The 16891-nt window shown below is 49.7% G+C and overlaps 1 protein-coding gene across 1 annotated transcript in view; it reads right to left on the bottom strand.

The window, feature by feature from the left end:
• Positions 1-16891, bottom strand: part of LOC135056785 (prominin-1-A-like) — a 164757-nt gene that overhangs the window by 25562 nt on the left and 122304 nt on the right. Inside the window, exon 18 of the mRNA XM_063962373.1 lies at positions 16655-16747. Within this exon, the coding sequence (XP_063818443.1) occupies positions 16655-16747 (93 nt within the window). The remainder of the gene's footprint in view (positions 1-16654; positions 16748-16891) is intronic.

Here is a 16891-nt window from a genome sequence, read left to right as displayed (position 1 = left end):
AACAATAACTATGTACAAGTATTGCAGACAATCCGCACTTGGGATGGGCGCCCAGCATCCACTACGGACTATGAGAAATAGAATTATCGGTAAGTAAATTCTTATTTTCTCTAACGTCCTAAGTGGATGCTGGGGACTCCGTAAGGACCATGGGGATTATACCAAAGCTCCTAAACGGGCGGGAGAGTGCGGATGACTCTGCAGCACCAAATGAGAGAACTCCAGGTCCTCCTCAGCCAGGATATCAATTTTGTAGAATTTTACAAACGTATTTGCTCCTGACCAAGTAGCTGCTCGGCAAAGTTGTAAAGCCGAGACCCCTCGGGCAGCCGCCCAAGATGAGCCCACCTTCCTTGTGGAGTGGGCATTTACAGATTTTTGGCTGTGGCAGGCCTGCCACAGAATGTGCAAGCTGAATTGTACTACAAATCCAACGAGCAATAGTCTGCTTAGAAGCAGGAGCACCCAGCTTGTTGGGTGCACACAGGATAAACAGCGAGTCAGATTTCCTGACTCCAGCCATCCTGGAAACATATTTTCAGGGCACTGACAACGTCTAGCAACTTGGAGGCCTCCAAGTCCCTAGTAGCCGCAGGCACCACCAATAGGTTGGTTCAGGTGAGACGCTGAAACCACCTTGGGGAGAAACTGAGGACGAGTCCTCAATTTCGCCCTGTCCGAATGGAAAATCAGATAAGGGCTTTTTCAGGATAAAGCCGCCAATTCTGACACGCGCCTGGCCCAGGCCAGGGCCAACAGCATGACCACTTTCCATGTGAGATATTTTAACTCCACAGATTTAAGTGGTTCAAACCAATGTGACTTTTGGAACCCAAAACTACATTGAGATCCCAAAGTGACACTGGAGGCACAAAAGGAGGCTGTATATGCAGTACCCCTTTTACAAACGTCTGAACTTCAGGGACTGAAGCTAGTTCTTTTTGGAAGAAAATTGACAGGGCCGAAATTTGAACCTTAATGGACCCCAATTTCAGGCCCATAGACACTCCTGTTTGCAGGAAATGTAGGAATCGACCCAGTTGAATTTTCTCCGTCGGGCCTTACTGGCCTCGCACCACGCAACATATTTTCGCCAATTGCGGTGATAATGTTTTTGCGGTTACATCCTTCCTGGCTTTGATCAGGATAGGGATGACTTCATCCGGAATGCCTTTTTTCCTTCAGGATCCGGCGTTCAACCGCCATGCCGTCAAACGCAGCCGCGGTAAGTATTAGAACAGACAGGGTCCTTGCTGGAGCAGGTCCCTTCTTAGAGGTAGAGGCCACGGATCCTCCGTGAGCATCTCTTGAAGTTCCGGTTACCAAGTCCTTCTTGGCCAATCCGGAACCACGAATATAGTGCTTACTCCTCTCCATCTTATCAATCTCAGTACCTTGGGTATGAGAGGCAGAGGAGGGAACACATACCCTGACTGGTACACCCACGGTGTTACCAGAGCGTCTACAGCTTATTGCCTGAGGGTCCCTGGACCTGGCGCAATACCTGTCGAGTTTTTAATCATGTGGAAGACTTCTGAGGAAGTCTGCTTCCCAGTTGTCCACTCCCGGAATGAATACTGCTGACCGTGCTATCACATGATTTTCCGCCCAGCGAAGAATCCTTGCAGCTTCTGCCATTGCCCTCCTGCTTCTTGTGCCACCCTGTCTGTTTACGTGGGTGACTGCCGTGATGTTGTCCGACTGGATCAACACCGGCTGACCTTGAAGCAGAGGTCTTGCTAAGCTTAGAGCATTGTAAATGTCCCTTAGCTTCAGGATATTTATGTGAAGTGATGTCTCCAGGCTTGACCATAAGCCCTGGATATTCCTTCCCTGTGTGACTGCTCCCCAGCCTCGCAGGCTGGCATCCGTGGTCACCAGGACCCAGTCCTGAATGCCTAATCTGCGGCCCTCTAGAAGATGAGCACTCTGCAACCACCACAGGAGGGACACCCTTGTCCTTGGTGACAGGGTTATCCGCTGATGCATCTGAAGATGCGATCCGGACCATTTGTCCAGCAGGTCCTACTGGAAAGTTCTTGCGTGGAATCTGCCGAATGGGATTGCTTCGTAGGAAGCCACCATTTTACCCAGAACCCTTGTGCATTGATGCACTGAGACTTGGCTCGGTTTTAGGAGGTTCCTGACTAGCTCGGATAACTCCCTGGCTTTCTCCTCCGGGAGAAACACCTTTTTCTGGACTGTGTCCAGGATCATCCCTAGGAACAGAAGACACGTCGTCGGAACCAGGTACGATTTTGGAATATTGAGAATCCAATCGTGCTGCCGCAACACTACCTGAGATAGTGCTACACCGACCTCCAACTGTTCCCTGGATCTTACCCTTATCAGGGAATTGTCCAAGGAAGGGATAACTAAAATTCACTTCCTTCGAAGGAATATCATCATTTCGGCCATTACCTTGGTAAAGACCCGGGGTGCCGTGTTCCATACGGCAGCGTCTGAACGGATAGTGACAGTTCTGTACCATAAACCTGAGGTACCCTTGGTGAGAAGGGTAAATTTTGACATGAAGGTAAGCATCCTTGATGTCCCGAGACAACATGTAGTCCCCTTCTTCCAGGTTCGCAATCACTGCTCTGAGTGACTCAATCTTGAATTTGAACCTCTGTACGTAAGTGTTCAAAGATTTTAGATTTAGAATCGGTCTCACCGAGCCGTCCGGCTTCGGTACCACAACAGTGTGGAATAATACCCCGTTCCCTGTTGCAGGAGGGGTATCTTGATTATCACCTGCTGGGAATACAGCTTGTGAATGGCTTCCAAAACTGTCTCCCTGTCAGAAGGAGACATCGGTAAAGCCGACTTTAGGAAACGGCGAGGGGGAGACGTCTCGAATTCTAATTTGTACCCCTGAGATATCAACTGAAGGATCCAGGGGTCTACTTGCGAGTGAGCCCACTGCGCGCTGAAATTCATTGAGACGGGCCCCCCACCGTGCCCGATTCTGCTTGTAAAGCCCCAGCGTATACTGAGGGCTTGGCAGAGGCGGGAGAGGGTTTCTGTTCCTGGGAACTGGCTGATTTCTGCAACCTTTTTCCTCTCCCTCTGTCACGGGGCAGAAATGAGGAACCTTTTGCCCGCTTGTCCACGAAAAGACTGCGCCTGATAATACGGCGTCTTCTCATGTTGAGAGGCGACCTGGGGTACAAACGTGGAATTCCCAGCTGTTGCCGTGGCCACCAGGTCTGAAAGACCGACCCCAAATAACTCCTCCCTTAATAAAGCAATACTTCCAAATGCCGTTTGGAATACGCATCACCTGACCACTGACGTGTCCATAACCCTCTACTGGTAGAAATGGACAACGCGCTTAGACTTGATGCCAGTCGGCAAATATTCCGCTGTGCATCACGCATATATAAAAATGCATCTTTTAAATGCTCTATAGGCAAAAATATACTGTCCCTATCTAGGGTATCAATATTTTCAGTCAGGGAATCCGACCACGCCAACCCAGCACTGCACATCCAGGCTGAGGCGATTGCTGGTCGCAGTATAACACCAGTATGTGTGTAAATACCTTTTAGGATACCCTCCTGCTTTCTATCAGCAGGATCCTTAAGGGCGGCCATCTCAGGCGAAGGTAGAGCCCTTACAAGCGTGTGAGCGCTTTATCCACCCTAGGGGGTGTTTCCCAACGCACCCTAACCTCTGGCGGGAAAGGATATAATGCCAATAACATTTTAGAAATTATCCGTTGTTATCGGGGGAAACCCACGCATCATCACACACCTCATTTAATTTCTCAGATTCAGGAAAACTACAGGTAGTTTTTCCTCACCGAACATAATACCCCTTTTTTGGTGGTACTCGTATTATCAGAAATGTGTAAAACATTTTTCATTGCCTCAATCATGTAACGTGTGGCCCTACTGGAAGTCACTTTCGTCTCTTCACCGTCGACACTGGAGTCAGTATCCGTGTCGGCGTCTATATCTGCCATCTGAGGTAACGGGCGCTTTAGAGCCCCTGACGGCCTATGAGACGTCTGGACAGGCACAAGCTGAGTAGCCGGCTGTCTCATGTCAACCACTGTCTTTTATACAGAGCTGACACTGTCACGTAATTCCTTCCAACAGTTCATCCACTCAGGTGTCGACCCCCTAGGGGGTGACATCACTATTACAGGCAATCTGCTCCGTCTCCACATCATTTTTCTCCTCATACATGTCGACACAAAAGTACCGACATACAGCACACACACAGGGAATGCTCTGATAGAGGACAGGACCCCACTAGCCCTTTGGGGAGACAGAGGGAGAGTTTGCCAGCACACACCAGAGCGCTATATATATACAGGGATAACCTTATATAAGTGTTTTTCCCCTTATAGCTGCTGTATAGTTAATACTGCGCCTAATTAGTGCCCCCCTCTCTTTTTTTAACCCTTTCTGTAGTGTAGTGACTGCAGGGGAGAGACAGGGAGCTTCCCTCCAACGGAGCTGTGAGGGAAAATGGCGCCAGTGTGCTGAGGAGATAGGCTCCGCCCCTTTTTCGCGGACTTTTCTCCTGCTTTTTTATGGATTCTGGCAGGGGTTAAATGCATCCATATAGCCCAGGAGCTATATGTGATGCATTTTTTTTGCCATCCAAGGTGTTTTTATTGCGTCTCAGGGCGCCCCCCCCCCAGCGCCCTGCACCCTCAGTGACCGAAGTGTGAAGTGTGCTGAGAGCAATGGCGCACAGCTGCAGTGCTGTGCGCTACCTTGTTGAAGACAGGACGTCTTCTGCCGCCGATTTTCCGGACCTCTTCTGCCTTCTGGCTCTGTAAGGGGGCCGGCGGCGCGGCTCTGGGACCCATCCAAGCTGGGCCTGTGATCGTCCCTCTGGAGCTAATGTCCAGTAGCCTAAGAAGCCCAATCCACTCTGCACGCAGGTGAGTTCACTTCTTCTCCCCTTAGTCCCTCGATGCAGTGAGCCTGTTGCCAGCAGGTCTCACTGAAAATAAAAAACCTAATCTAAAACTTTCACTAAGAAGCTCAGGAGAGCCCCTAGTGTGCACCCTTCTCGTTCGGGCACAGAGATCTAACTGAGGCTTGGAGGAGGGTCATAGGGGGAAGGAGCCAGTCCTAAAGCTTTCTTTAGATGTGCCCAGTCTCCTGCGGAGCCGCTATTCCCCATGGTCCTTACGGAGTCCCCAGCATCCACTTAGGACGTTAGAGAAAATGGCATTAGCCATTGTAGCCTATGGGCTACAGTACATACTACAAAGGTCTACAGTCAATAGGTCTACCACTGATGGTAGACATGCATTAGAGCGACAGGGTCAGACATTGAATAGGTAGACGACGGCGGCTCCTACCTTTGGCGTGCAGGGAGGCTGCCGCTGCCCGTGTAGGAGAGAGGGGGGTGAGAGCACCGTCCCCATCCAGGTAGGTCCCGGCGCCTGAGCAATGGATCTGGCAGGTGCCGGGACCTGCGCATGTGCATACCCCTGGCTTCTAAGGGCTGCATCAGCTGCAGCCCATAGATGCCGGGAAGGGCTGACGATGAGGCAGAGAGTGGCTTCCAATAGGAAGCCAACTCTCTGCTTAACGCAGCCTGGTCTGGCAGTCCCGGAGGGATGATACACCTCCCAATGGGACTGCCTATCCTGCGGGTAACTGGCAGGTAGGACTTCCAATAGGAAGTCACTGCCAGTCACAGTGAAGGAGGAGCAGTCACAGACTGCATCTGGCTTCACTGACGCTGGCGGATTTTACCTGGGAGGGGCTGCAGTCCATAGACAAAATCCCCCACTCGTAGACAGAAAAAAAAAAAGGTAAAAAAAAAAAAAAAAAAAAGAAGGTTGACATAGAACAGGTAGACAGTAGAAAAGGTCAACTGGGACAAAAGGTCGACAAAAAAAATAAGAATTTACTCACCGGTAATTCTATTTCTCGTAGTCCGTAGTGGATGCTGGGAACTCCGTAAGGACCATGGGGAATAGCGGGCTCCGAAGGAGGCTGGGCACTCTAGAAAGATCTTAGACTACCTGGTGTGCACTGGCTCCTCCCACTATGACCCTCCTCCAAGCCTCAGTTAGGTACTGTGCCCGGACGAGCGTACACAATAAGGAAGGATTTTGAATCCCGGGTAAGACTCATACCAGCCACACCAATCACACCGTACAACTCGTGATATGAAACACAGTTAACAGTATGAAACAATAGAGCCTCTCAACAGATGGCTCAACAATAACCCGATTTAGTTAACAATAACTATGTACAAGTATTGCAGATAAACCGCACTTGGGATGGGTGCCCAGCATCCACTACGGACTACGAGAAATAGAATTACCGGTGAGTAAATTCTTATTTTCTCTAACGTCCTAGTGGATGCTGGGAACTCCGTAAGGACCATGGGGATTATACCAAAGCTCCCAAACGGGCGGGAGAGTGCGGATGACTCTGCAGCACTGAATGAGAGAACTCCAGGTCCTCCTCAGCCAGGGTATCAAATTTGTAGAATTTTGCAAACGTGTTTGCCCCTGACCAAGTAGCTGCTCGGCAAAGTTGTAAAGCCGAGACCTCTCAGGCAGCCGCCCAAGATGAGCCCACCTTCCTTGTGGAATGGGCATTGACAGATTTTGGCTGTGGCAGGCCTGCCACAGTATGTGCAAGCTGAATTGTACTACAAATCCAACGAGCAATAGTCTGCTTAGAAGCAGGAGCACCCAGCTTGTTAGGTGCATATAGGATAAACAGCGAGTCAGATTTTCTGACTCTAGCCGTTCTGGAAACATATATTTTCAGTGCCCTGACAACGTCTAGCAACTTGGAGTCCTCCAAGTCCCTAGTAGCCTAGGCACCACAATAGGCTGGTTCAGGTGAAACGCTGACACCACCTTTGGGAGAAACTGGGGACGAGTCCTCAATTCTGCCCTATCCATATGGAAAATCAAATAAGGGCTTTTACAAGACAAAGCCGCCAACTTTGATACTCGCCTGGCAGAAGCCAAGGCCAATAACATAACCACCTTCCACGTGAGATATTTCAGATCCACGGTTTTTAGTGGTTCAAACCAATGTGATTTTTAAGAAACTCAACACCACGTTGAGATCCCAAGGTGCCACAGGAGGCACAAACGGGGGCTGACTCTGCAGCACTCCTTTTATAAATGTCTGAACTTCAGGTACTGAAGCTAGTTCTTTTTGAAAGAAAATCGACAGAGCCGAGATCTGTACCTTAATGGAACCCAATTTAAGGCCCATAGTCACTCCTGCTTGCAGGAAATGCAGAAATCGACCTAGTTGAAATTCCTCTGTTGGGGCCCTTTCGGCCTCACACCATGCAACATATTTTCGCCATATGCGGTGATAATGAGTTGCTGTAACCTCTTTCCTGGCTTTAGTAAGCGTAGGAATGACTTCCTCCGGAATGCCCTTTTCCTTCAGGATCCGGCGTTCAACCGCCATGCCGACAAACGCAGCCGCGGTAAGTCTTGGAACAGACAGGGCCCCTGCTGCCGCAAGTCCTGTCTGAGTGGCAGAGGCCATGGGTCCTCTGATATAAATTCTTGAAGTTCTGGGTACCAAGCTCTTCTTGGCCATCCACGAGTATCGTTCTTACTCCTCGCCTTCTTATTATTCTCAGTACCTTTGGTATGAGAGGCAGAGGGGAGAACACATAAACCGACTGGTACACCCACGGTGTTACCAGAGCGTCCATAGCTATCGCCTGAGGGTCCCTTGACCCGGTGCAATATCTTTTATAGCTTTTTGTTGAGGCGGGACGCCATCATGTCCACCTGTGGCCTTTCCCAATGGTGTACAATCCTATTGGAAGACTTCTGGAGGAAGTCCCCATTCTCCCGGGTGGAGGTCGTGTCTGTTGAGAAGATCTGCTTCCCAGTTGTCCACTCCGGGAATGAACACTGCTGACAGTGCTAACACATGATTTTCCGCCTATCGGAGAATCCTTGTGGCTTCTGCCATCGCCATCCTGCTTCTTGTGCCGCCCTGTTGGTTTACATGGGCGACTGCCGTGATGTTGTCTGATTGGATCAGTACCGGCTGGTTTTGAAGCAGAGGCCTTGCCGGCCTCAGGGCATTGTAAATGGCCCTCAGGTCCAGAATATTTATGTGTAGGGAAATAACCTGACTTGACCAAAGTCCCTGGAAATTTCTTCCCTGTGTGACTGCCTCCCAGCCTCAAAGGCTGGAATCCATGGTCACTAGGACCTAGTCCTGTATGCCGAACCTGCGGCCCTCTTGAAGATGGGCACTCTGCAGCCACCACAGTAGAGATACCCTGGTCCTTGGAGACAGGGTTATCAGCCTATGCATCGGAAGATGCGATCCGGACCACTTGTCCAACAGGTCCCTCTGAAAAGTTCTTGTATGGAACCTGCCTAATGGGATTGCTTCGTAGGAAGCTACCATTTTTCCCAGGACTCGCGTGCAATGATGCACCGCTACCTATTTTGGCTTCAGGAGGTCTCTGACTAGAGATGACAACTCCTTGGCTTTCTCCTCCGGGAGAAACACTATTTCTGGTTTATGTCCAGAACCATCCCCAGGAACAGTAGACGTGTCATAGGAACCAGCTGTGACTTTGGACTGTTTAGAATCCAACCATGCTGTTGTAGCACTTTCCAAAATAGTGCTACCCCGACTACCAACTGCTCCTTGGACCTCGCCCTTATAACGAGATTGTCCAAGTACGGGATAATTACAACTCCCTTTTTTTGAAGGAGTATCAACATTTCGGCCATTACCTTGATAAAACACCCTCGGTGCCATGTACAGTCCAAACGGCAGTGTCTGGACTTGGTAATGGTAATCCTGTACCACAAATCTGAGGTACTCCTGGCGAGGATGGTAAATGGGGACATGCAGGTAAGCATCCTTGATGTCCCAGGATACCATGTAATCCCCCTCGTCCAGGCTTGGAATAACCGCCCTGAGCGATTCCATCTTGAACTTGAATTTTTGTGTTCAAGGATTTTAAATATAAAATGGGTCACACCGAACCATGCGGTTTCGGTACCCAACCCGTGTGGAATAGTAACCCCGTCCTTGTTGAAGTAGGGGCACCTTGAGTATTACCTGCTGGGAATACCGCTTATTAATTGCCTCTAGCACAGCCTCCCTGCCTGAGGGAGTTGTCAGCAAGGCATATTTTAGGAAACGGCTGGGGGGAGACATCTCGAATTCCAGCTTGTACCCCTGAAATACTACTTGAAAGAAACAGGGATCCACCTGTGAGCGAGCCCACTAATTGCTGAAATTTTTGAGACGGCCCCCCACCGTACCTGGCTACACCTGTGGAGCACCCGCGTCATGGTGTGGCCTCACAGGAGGCGGGGGAAGAATCTTGATTCTGGGAACAGGCTGACTGGTGCAGCTTTTTTCCTTCTACCCTTGTCTCTGTACAGAAAGGAAGCGCCATTTGACCCGCTTGCTTTTCTGAAGCCGAAAGGACTGTACCTTTGTCTGTGAGGAAACCTGAGGTAAAATTATTTCTTCCCAGCAGTTGCTGTGGATACGAGGTCCCAGAGACCATCCCCAAATAATTCCTCACCCTTATAAGGCTCTCTATGCGCTTTTTAAGTCAGCATCACCTGTCCAGTGACAGGTCTCTAATACCCTCCTGACAGAATGGACATTACATTTATTTTGGATGCCAGCCGGCAAAATATCCCTCTGTGCATCCCCCATATATAAGACGACGTCTTTAATATGTTTTTATGTTTGCCAACTAGTATCCCTGTTTGACAGGGCCACCGACCACGCTGCAGCAGCACTATCTGCAGGTCTCAGTCTAGTACCTGAGTGTGTAAATACAGACTTCAGGATAGCCTCCTGTTTTTTATCAACAGGTACCTATTAAAGTGGCCGTATCCTAAGACGGCAGTGCCACCTTTTTTGACAAACGTGTGAGCGCCTTATCCACCCTAGGGGATATCTCCCAGCGTAACTTATCCACCTGGCGGGAAAGGGTAAGCCATCAGTAACTTTTTATAAATTACCAGTTTCTTAACGGGGGAACCCACGCTTTCACACACTTCATTTATTCATCTGATGGGGGAACAAAACACTGCCTGTTTTTTCTCCCCAAACCTAAAACCCATTTTTAGAGGTGCTTGGGTTAAAGTCAGAAATGTATAACACATTTTTTATTGCCGGGATCACGTCACGGATGTTCCTAGTGGATTGTGTATATGTCTCCACCTTGTCGACACTGGAGTCAGACTCCGTGTCGACATCTGTGTCTGCCATCTGAGAGAGCGGGCGTTTTTGAGCCCCTGATGGCCTTTGAGACGCCTGGGCAGGCGCGGGCTGCGAAGCCGGCTGTCCCACAGCTGTTACGTCATCCACCCTTTTATGTAAGGAGTTGACACTGTCGGTTAATACCTTTCACCTATCCATCCACTCTGGTGTCGGCCCCACAGGGGGCGACATCACATATATTGGCCTCTGTTCTGTCACCATATAAGCCTCCTCATTCAACATGTCGACACAGCCGTACCGACACACCGCAGACACACAGGGAATGCTCTAAACGAGGACAGGACCCACAAAAGCCCTTTGGGGGGACAGAGTAAGAGTATGCCAGCACACACCAGAGCGCTATATATATACAGGGACTAACTGAGTTATGTCCCTAATAGCTTTTATATAATATACTGTATACAGTGCCAATTTTAATGCCCCCCCTCTCTTTTCCCTCTTACTGTACTGTAGAATTGCAGGGAAGAGCCAGGGAGCTTCCCTCCAGCCGAGCTGTGAGGGAAAAATGGCGCCAGTGTGCTGAGGAGATAGGCTCCGCCCCTTTTTCGCGGCCTATTCTCCCGTTTTTTATGGAATTCTGGCAGGGGTATTTACCTCATATATAGCCCCTGGGGCCATATATTGAGGTATTTTAGCCAGCCAAGGTGTTTTTATTGCTGCCTCAGGGCGCCCCCCCCAGCGCCCTGCACCCTCAGTGACCGGAGTGTGAAGTGTGTGAGAGGAGCAATGGCGCACAGCTGCAGTGCTGTGCGCTACCTTGGTGAAGACAGAGTCTTCATGCCGCCGATTTTCCGGACCATCTTCTTGCTTCTGGCTCTGTAAGGGGGACGGCGGCGCGGCTCCGGGACCGAACATCAAGGCTGGGCCTGCGGTCGATCCCTCTGGAGCTAATGGTGTCCAGTAGCCTAAGAAGCCCAATCCGGCTGCAAGCAGGCGAGTTCGCTTCTTCTCCCCTTAGTCCCTCGCTGCAGTGAGCCTGTTGCCAGCAGGTCTCACTGAAAATAACAAATTCTAAGACTATAACTTTCTAAGAGCTCAGGAGAGCCCCTAGTGTGCATCCAACCTCGGCCGGGCACGAAATCTAACTGAGGCTTGGAGGAGGGTCATAGTGGGAGGAGCCAGTGCACACCAGGTAGTCTAAGATCTTTCTAGAGTGCCCAGCCTCCTTCGGAGCCCGCTATTCCCCATGGTCCTTACGGAGTTCCCAGCATCCACTAGGACGTTAGAGAAACTGGTATACACCAATTTTGGGGGTGTTTTGGGGTGTTTTGTCACTTTTCTGGCACAAACAAGCCCCATTAGTGTACCACGTCCGCTCCTCACCATGCTTGGGGCAAGGTGCGTTGCTCTGATACCGCTGCACTCGGCACAGGTTACTATTCCCAATCATAGTCCACATGGATGGTAAAATATGAAAGTTAAAAAAATAATTAAAAAAAAAAACACGTGTAGCCCTTTTCATGTCGACCTTTTGACTCTGTTGACCTAATGCATGTCTACTATTAGTGGTAGACCTTTTTAGTGTAGCTCTATAGACCGGATACCATTTACTGGGTGAGTAACGGGCACACGCACAAGCACGGTCTGATGTCGGCCACCCAAACTCCAGCAGCACAAAGTAAAGTGATTGGCTGATGCAATCGCTTTATTTTACACATTGCAGGATGGGAGCCCGGTGGAAAAACAAAATGAATTCAAAAAATAAAAAAAACAGATGAAAAAAAAAAATGTATACAGTATACAATACTTTAAAATGTTCACAATTGCAAAATGCTTTATTTAAACTACACATTTTTTTCATTGATCTTCCTTCCCGAGAACATAAATTGTAGCAAGCTCATACCCCCACAATCCATGGGAAGACCTCACCAATAACATCCAGCAATTGTTACCGCCGGTAATGGCTTCCACCATGGATAGTGTTGTCATAACAGTCGGTGACCCTTTGATGGACTGGATAAGGCAAAGCACCATCGCCAATGAAAACACCAGTTTTCACAAAAAAAGAGCAAACTTTTTGCCATTTAATAAATAGACCGTTTAGACCCAGCACACGTTATAAATAAACGATGTTCAATAGTTGATGGGTCAGAGTCATAGGAGTGGCAGACAACAGAAGTGACGGCAATAGCTGAATGGGAAATGGCCAGCCCGACGTCTATTGTGGGTATATTATGTGAAAGGGATTCTGGAGGCTGTGGTTCTGAAACAGATTGCAGGTAACACAGTGGGGGGGATATGTATCAAACCTTTGAGAGAGATAAAGTGGATAGAGATAGAGGGACATAAGTAGCAAAACTTGGAGAAAGGTAAAGTGGGCAGAGATAATACACCAGCCAATCAGCTCCTAACTGCCATGTTACGGGCTGGGTTTGAAAAATGACATTTAGGAGCTGATTGGTTGGTACTTTATCTCTCTCACATCTCTCACCCACAGAGCCGGATTAAGACCATGGGGGCCCCGGGGCACTTAAGAGAGTGGGGCCCCTAATAGAGAAGGCAGAAAATATATATATATATATACACACACACATACATACAAACACACATATATACATATATATATATATATATATATATATACATACACACACACATATATATATATATATATATATATATATATATATATATATATTTGCCTCCCCATGCAGCACACCCCCTGCCACACCGCAGATCGGATCTCTCTTCCGATCCGATCTGCGGTGCTGTGCTCCCCGGCTCCCGTCCTCACTGCAGCAGCTGAACACAGACAGGACAGCTGAGCTGAGCGACGGCTCAGCTGTCCAATAAAGTATGAATGAAGCAGCCTGCCGCTCAGTCATTGGCTGGGCACGCAGGCTGTTTAATTGATACATTATTGGACAGCTGAGCCCAGTGGCGTAACTAGAAATTTTTTACTCCCCCAAGCCAAAAAATCCTTCGGCGCCCTCCCCCCCCCCCCCCCCCCCCATACCCCCCGTAATTGGCACTAGCAAAGGTAGAAAAATGTGCACGCCGCAGGCGCGCGCCGGCAAAAAGGGTGTGTGGCTTTGTCGAAATGGGCGTGGCTTTGCGTGGAGGGCGTGGCATTGCAGGAAAAGACTACCTTATACCCCAGTTTTGCAACCTGCACGCCCAGACGTTGGCCACCACAGGAAAGAAAAATAATCCTGATTCATGCCCCTTACATTATTTGTCATTTTTCCTCCTTATATTAATGCCCAGTATACATTATTCCACATACTGCAATGGCCCTTAGACATTATTCCACACACAATAATGCACATGACACAATATGCACACACTGTAATGTCCCCGACACATTATGCCACACACCGTAATGCCTGTGACACATTATGACAGGAATCGCAATGCCCGTTATACATTATGCTACACACTGCAATGCCCCTGATACATTATAGCACATACAATGTCTGTGACACAGTATGACACACACCACAATGATCCTGAGACATTATACCACATACCACAATGCCCGTGATATAGTATACAACACACCGTAATGCCTGATACATTATGACACACACCGCAATGTCCGTGATACATTATGCCACACACCATAATGCCCATTACACATTAAGTTCTACAGTAAGGCTTCTAATTACTTTTAAATTACCTGCTCGTTGCCAGGGGTTTCATGCTCTTGGTTCCATGCACGGTGCCAGGGGTTTTCATGCTCAGGGTGTCATGCTCGTTGCCAGGGGTTTCATGCACTGGGTGTCATGCTCGTTGCTAGAGGGTAATGCTTGTTGCTAGGGCCATGCTCCCAGTGCCACATATGCCCCCAGTGCCAGATATTCCCCTACAGTGCCAGGTATATGCCCCTAGTGCCAGATATTCCCCCACAGTGCCGGGTACATGCCCCCAGTGCCACATATACCCCCCCCCCAGTGCCGCATATGCCCCCTCAGTGCCTGCTCCCCCCAGTGCCAAATATTCCCCCACAGTGCCAGGTATATGCCCCCAGTGCCAGATATTCCCCCACAGTGCCAGGTATATGCCTCCAATGCCAGATCTTCCCCCCACAGTGCCAGGTATATGCCCCCAGTGCCAGATCTGCCCCCCACAGTGCCAGGTATATGCCCCCAGTACCAGATCTTCCCCCCACAGTGCCAGGTATATGCCCCCAGTGCCAGATCTGCCCCCCACAGTGCCAGGTATATGCCCCCAGTGCCAGGTATATGCCCCCACAGTGCCAGGTATATGCCCCCAGTGCCAGGTATATGCCCCCAGTGCCAGATCTCCCCCCCACAGTGCCAGGTATATGCCCCCAGTACCAGATCTTCCCCCCACAGTGCCAGGTATATGCCCCCAGTGCCAGATCTGCCCCCCCACAGTGCCAGGTATATGCCCCCAGTGCCAGATCTCCCCCCCACAGTGCCAGGTATATGCCCCCAGTACCAGATCTTCCCCCCACAGTGCCAGGTATATGCCCCCAGTGCCAGATCTTCCCCCCCACAGTGCCAGGTATATGCCCCCAGTGCAAGATCTGCCCCCCACAGTGCCAGGTATATGCCCCCAGTGCCAGATCTGCCCCCCACAGTGCCAGGTATATGCCCCAAGTGCCTGCTCCCCCCTTCCCCATGTGTTGGAGGGACACGGAGCGCATCGCGCGTCTCTCCTGTGTCCCTCCTGGCTCTCCCCCGGCTGGTCTAATAAAGGAAGTGCCGGTTCGTGAGCCAATCAGAGCTCACGAACGGCACTTCCTTAGACCGGCCGGGGGAGAGCCAGGGAGGGACACAGGAGAGACGCACGATGCGCTCCGTGTCCCTCCAACACAGCAGGGAGGGAGAGGAGACCACAGATTGACATGCGGACGCTCGTCCGCATGTCAATCTGTTCTAAGGGAGCCGGGGAGCACGGCACCGCAGATCGGATCGGAAGAGAGATCCGATCTGCGGTGTAGCAGGGGGCCCTTTTGAAAAGGTGGGCCCGGGGTACGTATCCCCCGGGCCCCCCCCCTTAATCCGGCTCTGCTCACCCACCCAAACCCACACACACACACACTGTCAGCCTGGTTCCATGTTGTTTACGCCTAACAAACTTAGAGGAAGATGTATGAAGCAGTGAAAAGAGTGGAGAAATGAGCCAGTGGAGATGTTGACCCTGGTAACAATGAACTTTGAGGTATCAAGCACAATTCTATAAAATTATAGGTAGCAGCTGATTGGTTGCCATGGGCAACTTCTCCGCTCCTTTCACTGCTTCATAAATCTCCCCCAGAATTAGTTGTCATGAGGAGGTCTAAAACTAGACCATAATAGTAGGGCCATCAGCAGATCGACCGGGCCTATTAATAGGTGGGGGTGTGGCTATGCCCCATTGGGGGGGTCCTGAATTTAATGTGCGCACCACAGCCAATGGGGGCATGGTCACATAATTTGGGAAGAGCATAGTTGCTCCTCACACAGCCCCTTCCCCACGTGGCACTCCTGCTCCATAGATCAGATTTATTTGGATTCTGAGTCATGAGATGAGAGTACTCGGTCTACCAGAAAGAAGTGTGTACTTGGAGGGAGGGCTGGTGGAATGATAGACAACATGGGATGGGTTCCATCATCTTTTTGCATGGTTACCTGTGCACCAGTTTTCATAAAAGTCCATATCTGGCCTCCTGTGAAGCCTGAGGCCAAATAAAATAACACTAGTCCCATGTGAGATTCCCAGTCAGGTACCCTCCCATCGTCCTCACAAGCATCAGTATAATAGAAAATAGGCTGGAACACAAGTTTATTGGTTGCTGTGGGTTACAGCAAATTGGGGGCATAGCTGGAGTATCTATTAGGCAACCCACGCTTCTGCCCAGGGATCTGTTGGAACCAAAGGGGTCCAATCACCGCAACCTCTTTTTGTGTTTTTCCAAACCAAGCAATATGGTGGCATTTACTAACCTGGAAGGAAGGTGTTCCAGTATAACAGTGCCGGGGCGTCACTGGGGTCAGTAACACCCAGTGTGCTAAACAGTCCACCCCCCTTCCCCCTCAACACACACACACAAAAAAAAAAAGAGACATGTCCTCGTAGGGAACATTTCTAGGATGTGCCCATCAATCCTGGACATTGTGGGGTGCCCAGGAGACACTGCCTGCACTGCCGGCTCATCCTCCGTGACATCAGCTGGGAGCTACACGATGATGTCACAGCGCAGCATGCAGCTCCCAGTCACTTAGGAGTTGGCATTTTGCAGTCACTCCCTAGAAGGGACTGCGATCCGCATCCCCCTAGTGACGCCTCTGTGACACGCACTTGTTTTAAGAGAAACACCTGCTGTAGTATTGCCCGGGAATATTGCTGCGGATGTGGTCAGATCAACTGACATCTTTTTAGTACGGTTTACGGAATGAAAGACATAACATTTGATTGGTTGCTACGGGTTACACCATCTCCTTACAGGAACTGAATACCACACTTACAATATCAGGGACCAGGTTGGTATCGATTGAGCTCTGAATCTCCCGTAGGGAGTCGGCTTCACTTTTAAGTTCCGTCCTGAACGATGACACATTCTGTTTCACAAATACAAAACAAAAGGTTCAATAATGGGACATTATAAAATATTTAATTTAGTGTTTGAAGCTACAGTAGTTAAGGACTGCATACAGGGCCTAATTCAGTAAGGATTGCAATTGTACAGCAGCTTTGGAATTGTA

The sequence above is a fragment of the Pseudophryne corroboree genome, chromosome 3 (genome assembly GCF_028390025.1).
Source record: "Pseudophryne corroboree isolate aPseCor3 chromosome 3, aPseCor3.hap2, whole genome shotgun sequence".
NCBI classification, from domain to species: Eukaryota; Metazoa; Chordata; class Amphibia; order Anura; family Myobatrachidae; genus Pseudophryne; species Pseudophryne corroboree.
This window is presented reverse-complemented; position numbering and strand designations above follow the sequence as displayed.